Below are 8,403 nucleotides of genomic sequence, written 5' to 3'. Positions count from 1 at the left end.
CCGAAGAGGATATGAGTCAGTTGGAATCGCCACGACGTGTAGTTAGCCGAGGTGAGTTTCACACAGTGGTTTAGGTTGAGCGATGTGAGAGGGTGGTTGCATCGTGAGGGTTGGGGACAACATGTTCGGTGTGAGTCACGGTGGCAGGAGGTAGCAGAGGTTTGACAATGGGTGCGGTGCTGCGTTTGAAGGTGGCGGGGCGTGGACAGAGGTTGAAGGAGGTGTATTTGATGGATCGTTTGTGGCCTTTGGATACCATATAAGAGATAGAAGAAGGTGTATATTAAATGTGTATATTACAATAGGAGAGCAAGGCTATTTATACAAGTGCTATGAGTTATTTTAAGCTAATAGTTGGAGCCTTATACAAGAATAATCATCCTATATTTACAAGATATTTATGTGTTGATTTGAGTAAAATAATTATGTACATATTTGAATGATATATTGCAGTTTATGAGTCGATTTGCTTGGTTGAGGAATATACGGAAGATATATTGTTAATACTATATAGTTACGAAAAACCCAAATACTAATTCAACTTTAACAAATTGGAAAAGAAATTCAAAGTACTCAGTACATCTCTTACATTCACAATAGACACTATACAATCTTTACATGTAGTATGTATTCTATTTCTCATAAACATATCAAAATCTAAAAGTAAACGTCCTTAATTGGGAACCCTAATATTATTCTCCGACTATGAACAGGGAAAAAGCAAAATTGATGGTTTTACTTCTGTCTGTAATTTTCTACCAACAAAATTAATTCTATGGAGTTTATCACTGCACCAAACTAATTGTTCTGTGCTTAATCTTCGCATATTCAGAACTCTTGAAACCAACTTCAAATCGACTCGCGAAAAGAAGTGTAAAACATGATCTGATTCCTCCTCCTGATGCCTATGAATACTTCTTAATATACAGTTTTCACTCCTTGTTAGTTCCTTCAGCTTCTTGTCTTTCTGCAATACAAGGGGGTGAACTACTTTTACTTCACTATAAATATAGAATGTACAGATGATGTTCACTTCAAAAGGTAAAGAAGTACCTTTAGAAGAGTTGATCGAACTTCAGCTAAGAAATTTGCATCGGCTGGACTTTGGAGTTTGACACTGGAGCTCCGCCGATACTTCACAACAGCATTGCTTGCATCTTTGTCTGTTCGAATGAACTGCCACAATATACGAATAGACTCTTCAATGATTTCTACAAGCTGTAAACTTGTTACGGCTTCCTTCCTGCTAATCGCTTTCCTTTCCTTCTTCCGATTTCTGGAATTGTCATCTGGAAAGTGCCAAACCAACATCACTTAAACATCTACGTCAGTATAATAAACATTAAAATTTGAAATTAATACTCCATAATTGGGATTTTCTATTCTGCATCGCTACTTAAGTACTTATTCAAAACATAAACCCTTTTAGTTTTCTAAAATCGTTTAGGGGTTTAGTTATCTTAATTTTTAAGTTCTTAACCAGAGATGATTCTACAAATATTTACGCTACATGTTCAATTTTGAAAAAAAAAACTAACAGAAGTTTGTCATAGAAAAACCCTAAATATTTTGGAAGCACAAACTCTTGTATGTGAAATAGTTTCATGCAAAGTTTGTTTTAGCAATTTGTCATAGAACGAGAAAAATTGCTGTAAAAATCTGAAACTTCTAAGACGATAATAACAGCATTACCTCTAACAACAGGAACTTGCAGAAGATTGCGAAACACGCAACGATTCTTAACATAGTGTTGCACCCTTGGACCTTCAAACAACTCTTCCTCAAGGAATCTAGTCAGAAGAACTTGAAACATTTGAAACTTCTCAGCAACTTCATTATAATGGAGGATTCCGTGGGGGTCTGACTCCCAGAGTTCCAAGGCCTTTCCATATTCCCAGCAAAGAAATTCCCACGAAAGACACATTTGACCTACATATACCATCTCCAAGTCGCTCTCTAGTTCTTTGCTGAACTTCTTCATCAGAGGCGGGTGTATTTCGGATGATGGTTTCGGTTTACAAGGCCAACACTCAATTGACACAATGGCAGATAATGTTGGAATTGAAATTTTGCCTTTGGTAAATGACTGAAGTGGGTCTTTTAGCCTCATGAAACCTGTTTATTAGCACCAGTGTTATGCTCAAGACTGCTGCATAAAGGTTAGTTGCGAAGCAGAAAATAAGATCTGGGGCTGAGGGCAAATCAGTTAAGTTCGCGATTTAGGTGTTGAAAAGGCAAGTACAAGAATTAATACAAATTGTGATTCTAATTAGTAGCAAGATGTATCTAATCAAAGTCTAATAATAAGACACACTATAATTTTACTCACTTTAATTTAAAGGGATTCACAAAGACGATCTTGATACAGAAAAAATCAAAGTATAGTCACGGCACGGGTGTTGCCTTCAACGACCTTACAAGCTTTACAGCTGAGTTAGCAGACATGCTATTTGCATAACTATGCAACAGAAGGAAAATAAAGCTACTAATGGACTGATAGTGCCATAACAATTTGTTTTAGCTGGAAAAAGTGGGTCCTTTAGATACACAGTAGCATTTGATATTGTAATTGAGAATGCATCAGTGATTTTGTGGCCAAAGGGACTTTAATAATCATCAGGATTGTGGGATGCAAAAGAAGTAATTAGTGACAAATAATCATCCATTTGTTTATACAAATAGTCCAAAAAAAAGGTTGATTAGTAAAAGAAGTAAAGCTACAAAACTATGTGACATCAACCACAGTAGCAATTACTGAAAGTAATGGAGGATTTTCCTGATGGAGATATTATATATTCTGTATATATAAAGTAGGTCCAATATCTGAATTAAATTAATACATTCGAAATGCACCGACTAACAATCTGAATATTTCTAAATAAAAAGCCTTCCAAGAATGAGACAGCATCAGCAGAGGCCATAAACAACTATTTCAGGTAGATAACAGTACATGCACTCAAGACCAAAATATTTAAATTACTGTTGGTCAAATGAAACCAAAAAAAAAAAAAAAAAGGAGATTTCCCCTCATCAATATATGTTCTTATTTATTTTTATTTCTTATAAAAACTTGAATACGGATTTCATCGGTGTTGTTTGTGTCTTTTTGCTACCAGAACACACACTTCATGATTAGGTAAGGAGGGTGAAGTGTGAAATTTAAACAACTTCTTGATTTTTCTTTTCAAACGCCACTAAAGAAAGATATAACATTCCTTTCGAGTTTCGAGTACGCGAGTGGATTAATCACTATATCTAAATCAGAATCATTACAGCCAAGAATATTAAAAGGGATAATTTGGGATTAGAATGTCTTCATCATCATTACTCTCGAAGAGCCATCCATTCAGATAAGCGGAGTTTGATGTACATAGTCTTTCCCATATTATAATAGGGATGTTCAAGTGGCCCTTCGCTAAACAGGGTTGATCATCAGCAATTTCATATAAAAATTAAGCCCAAAGAGTATTAGGCCATAAGCAATGCATGTAGGTTCATACCATATTAACATAATCACATATAAGGAACTTTTTTTTTTCTCCTCAATGGAAAAAAATTAAATTTCATGTGTTCACTCCTTTCTCTTCTCCTTTTCTCACTTGAAACCGGTTTCTTAAACAAGAACCGATTTCATATAAGGAGCTCCTTATTTCCTAGCTCAATGGTTAAGCCACTTTAATTTTGTTTATCATAATCCAAAACAATGAATATAGAACACAATGGTTTCCCCAAAATCCGGCTTATGAAAAAGTCCAAGACTCAAAGCAACAAGAAACAATCAACAAGTAAAATACTCCTAACTTATCTAAGTAATACAAGTAAAATATTGAGTAATTTTTTTTTTTTGCGCAGCAAGTAATAACTTACCAATAGCATACATCTTTTGGAAGTTGAGGATATCCAATTTCCTCATCTTTTCTCTGTAGCTTTTATAGAAGATGTTCAGCTCATCCATGGTACCTTCATGCGGATACTTGTGTTCAATCTTCCATGGCTTCAAATCATCCATTATTTTGGGAGACTCTGACTCTTCTAATATGGTTGGAAGCCCTATAGCTTGAACCTTCTTAATCTCCATTTTTAACTGCTCTACTAAATCTTGATGCTCCCACTCTCTTTCGAGGCCATTTTGCTCATCGGAATCTGATGATAACAGCTCTCCTGAACTCGACTTCTCAGAATTTTGATTCCGTTCTGATTCATCAACTACTAAACTAGACTCCATATTTTGATGCTCACCAAGTAATTCATTTTCCGTATTTCTTCCACCAATAACTGAAGCGTTAATAACATCAGCTAAATTAGATTCTAAATTTTGCTTCTCAGAACTCGGAGATTGGTTCTCAGCACTTTGCTCCCTTGGTGACTCGCTCCTCATTTTAAATCCATCTTTTGGGTGAAAACTATCATGATCACCTTCCAAATCATATTCCATGCCCTTGAGCTCTTCCAATATATCTTTATCCTCATCGTCGAGATCATGGCAACCATCTTTTGGGTGAAAACTATCATGATCATCTTGCAAATCATGCTCCATGTCCTTCAGCTCTTGTAATATATCCTCATCCTCGTCATCGAGATCATCACAACCATAAACTTTGCTAAAATTTTGTAACACTATATTTTCTGCTAAAATTTTTCTACTACTTAGTTCCATCTCCTGGCAACCATATTCCATCAAAGTATCAATCTCAAACGCCCTTTGGAAATCAATATCCGACAAAAGCCCATCACTAAGCGAGTCAATAAACGAGCTCCTAAAGCTGGAATTGCTAGAAACCATCGAATCCGAGTCTGAATCCGACACTAAAGACTCATCATCACTAAAAAAATGAGCATCATGTCTCACACTATGTACATTGTTAACCAAATTGTCAACCATTTGACTTGGTTCACCTACATTTTCAGTTTCAATTTCTTTTGAATTCAGCTCCACATCATCAACAATAACACTCATTAAATCTCTTCTTGAATCCCCAATATCTTGAACAAGATTCACAATCATTTCAACTTTATATTCTGAACTTTTTCGAGACTCAGCCTCTTTACCCAGTTTATCAATTATTTGAGGCTCAACAATGTTTTCTACATGTTCCAACCCCACAACATTTTCAGACTTCAGTGTCTCTCTAGTAGTCACAACAAGAGGACAATTAGCATCTGGATTAACACATAACCCTTGATCACCAATATAATGAACATCATTTTCTTGAGCAAATTCTTCGAAAGTCGGAAAGTGAAACCTTAGCAATGACTCTGATTCCTCCTCCTCCTCCCCCCTTTGTTCAATCGTATTACACCCTTGTTGCACTTTCCTCATACTACTATTTTGATCTATCAATTTTCGCTGTAATCTGGTTGAATTCCACAACATACAATCAATTAATTCAGATATTTAACATGATTATTATAATCAATAATAACCACAAAAATAAAAAAAACAATAACACAACATGATACCCCAGTGCCTCCGCAAATTGTGGGCGAAGGGAGTTCGGATGTACGGACCTTCTAACAACACAAAAGGCTGTTTCCCAAGGACCCAAAATCAGAAAATCAAAATTGCGTCAAAAACTCATGGAATGATGAATACTTGAACATAAAAGGAAGCGCAATTAGCTTATTGACTCATTCGGCTTTATTCAATCATAATCCAAAACCAAAGAATAACTAGTACTATTAGAATTTGGACAATTTAAAATAAGAAGATAATTACCTGAAAATATGACGTCCAATGAAACCAAACAGAGTAAACAGAGAAGTGAAGAAAGACACCCATAAAACCCTGATGAAAAAAATCATTTTTTTGGACATAAAAACAAAGTGGGTTGTGATTAAAAACAGCTTTTTTGCACCCATTACAGTATTTATTTATTATTTAACCAAAAACCCTGAATGAAAAAAAAAAAAAAAAAAAAAAAAAAAAAAAACCTTGTTTTTAATTAATTCAAGTTTAAGCAAAAACAGAGTGACTGATAGAGGGGATTTGATTGCAACTTTGAAAATTCTAGCTACATAAGAGTAGGACTTGTTACCTCTTTTTTATTGCTAAAAAGGAAAAAAAGGGGGGAAATAGAGATGAGAAAACAAGGGCTGAAGTAAAAAGAGGAAAAAATATGACCTAATTAAAAAGATAGGACGAGAAAAGAACATGTCAACAACATAAACAAGGAAAATTGTAGCTTCGTAAAATGTGGGAAAGAATGAAGAGCCGTTACTTGGAAGAGTAGAGGAGGGTCCATTTTACATGGTTCATCTACACTCTTACTAATTTCGGAATGGTCAGAGTCCACGTTCTTGGAAATTATGCCACCTTCTCAACATCTAATTATCCCTAAATTACACGGCTCCTCTAGAGCGGGCAAAAGCTGACCCGATCCAAGGAACCCAACCCAACCCGCCCGAAATTTAACCCGATACAACTTGGAAATTGGGTGAACCGAAACTGAACTGACTTGATAATCGATAGCAGCTTTATTTTTTCCAACCCGAACCCAACCTGAACCGACCCGACCCGTGACCCGATATTTTCTCGACCCAATAGATACTCGATAATGAAATAGCTTAATAATAGTTTAAATAACACCAAATTGACATTCATCTTAATTATTTTCACTTAAAACTACAATTAATACACCTACCCATTATTTAAACATAAAATTAACATCTAAAACTAAATATATAAAATAAAATATATGCTGATAGCCTGACCCGCTAATGACCCGACCCGACTTGCCACCCGTTGATGACCCGACATGAACCGAACCGACCTGAACCCGTCACTGACCCGACATAAGCCGAACGCGATATTTTCCTCGACTCGCTTTAACCCGACCCGTAACCAACCCGAATGACCCGATTGACACCTCTAAGCTCCTCCCTCTTGTTTAGACCTCTTAGATCACCCTTAAGCAAAGTCATGATCTAGATCATGAGGAGGATGGGTCACTTTAATTTCCATTAACACAAAAAAATTAGCATGACCCAATGTGAGATAAGGTCATGAAATGACTTTCTTCACTTGGAGGTGACCCAAGACGTGTTGGTTATATATTTGTTGGACACAATTAATAAGGAGGTAAAAAGAGGTAGAAAAAATGGGTGGTGACCCACTTAGCTTATGGATGGGAGGTTAATGATCTAGTTCGTGCCTTTTTGGATAAGTGGGTGCAAATGGATCAAGATAATATAAGGTGAGATTAAGATTAAAAATGGATGGTGCCCTAGTTAGCTTGACCCTTACTTGGAGATTGTGTTAATGTTGAACCCGACGAGTTTACTGGGTCAAAATCCGAAAATCTCGACCAACCCAAAATAACCCATTAATTAGGATCGAAATCCAACCTGAATGAGTCGACCCATTGGTCAATGATAAATCAAGAATTTTATTAAAATATGAATATTTATACAATATTTGAAATAAAAAAATTATAAAATATTAATATTGATAATTTAAATTACAAATACAATTAAAAAATTAATTTTATTTAAATTTTATAACTTTAATAATCAAATTAAACAAGGGTAAATTGATTATATCTCTCATATATAATTGACTTTATGAAACTTATTAATCTCTTATATAAATTTTTTCGAAACTTACTCCCATGAAATGCTACTTTGTTCAAAAGGTAAATGATTTCGGAAAAAAAAAAGAGAGAGATCATGACCGATTTGCCCATGACCTATGTTCCTTGGCTTATGTAATATATGCTTTGAAAAAACACAATAAAAACACTAGAAACATATAAACCCCTTCTTCTCTCTCTCTCTCTCTACAAAAATTTCATTAATCTACAATCCGATTCAATCAAAGTTTCCTTCAACCAATAATCCCAGTAAGTAAACCGTCAACAACAACTATAATAAGAATATTTTGAATTTCCCTGCACGAAATAAGAAAGAGTAAATCGTAACTGGAAATCTGGAAAAATCTTGGTTTTATACACATATAAAATCAAAAACGTGAAATTAAGAAGAAACATTTTTACCTCAAAATGAAATCTTTGAAGAGAGAGAGAGAGAGAGAGAGAGAGAGAGAGAGAGAGAGAGAGAGAGAGAGAGAGAGAGAGAGACGATTGAAGCACATTGAAGAATTTAATGGGAGATAGAGGAAGAAAGAGATTTAACAAATTTTGGGAGGGAGGAGATGTTTTAAAATGAACATATAATAAGGTTTGGGCAATATAGTTATAAGGAACAAAATTAAGTAAGAAATTCAAAATTTAACTGGAATATTCTCTCTTTTTTGTTTTTTTTTGTCATTATGTCATTAACTCATCAAACAATATTTATATAAACTCTACAAATAAGCTAATATAGCAAGTAAGCGGAGATCAATCTACGGAAACGATTGGTCTTAGAAAAGTTATTGGGTTGCTTAGAGTGGTGTTTAGTATCACA

The 8,403-nt window shown here is 35.0% G+C and overlaps 1 protein-coding gene across 1 annotated transcript; it reads right to left on the bottom strand.

Moving 5' to 3' along the window:
• Positions 1-535: 535 nt before the first annotated feature.
• LOC141639915 (uncharacterized) lies at positions 536-6,234 on the bottom strand. The gene is made up of 5 exons (XM_074448893.1): positions 5,717-6,234; positions 3,868-5,354; positions 1,693-2,115; positions 1,054-1,289; positions 536-967 (listed from the first exon to the last, which is right to left on the bottom strand). Exons 1-5 carry the CDS (start codon positions 5,857-5,859, stop codon positions 704-706), a joined length of 2,553 nt encoding a protein of 850 aa, XP_074304994.1. The 5' UTR covers positions 5,860-6,234; the 3' UTR covers positions 536-703.
• Between the last annotated feature and the right edge of the window lie 2,169 nt (positions 6,235-8,403).

This window comes from Silene latifolia, unplaced genomic scaffold (assembly GCF_048544455.1).
Source record: "Silene latifolia isolate original U9 population unplaced genomic scaffold, ASM4854445v1 scaffold_606, whole genome shotgun sequence".
In the NCBI taxonomy this organism is placed as follows: Eukaryota; Viridiplantae; Streptophyta; class Magnoliopsida; order Caryophyllales; family Caryophyllaceae; genus Silene; species Silene latifolia.
The sequence above is the reverse complement of the archived record's forward strand: the minus strand, read 5'-3'. Positions and strand labels throughout refer to the sequence as shown.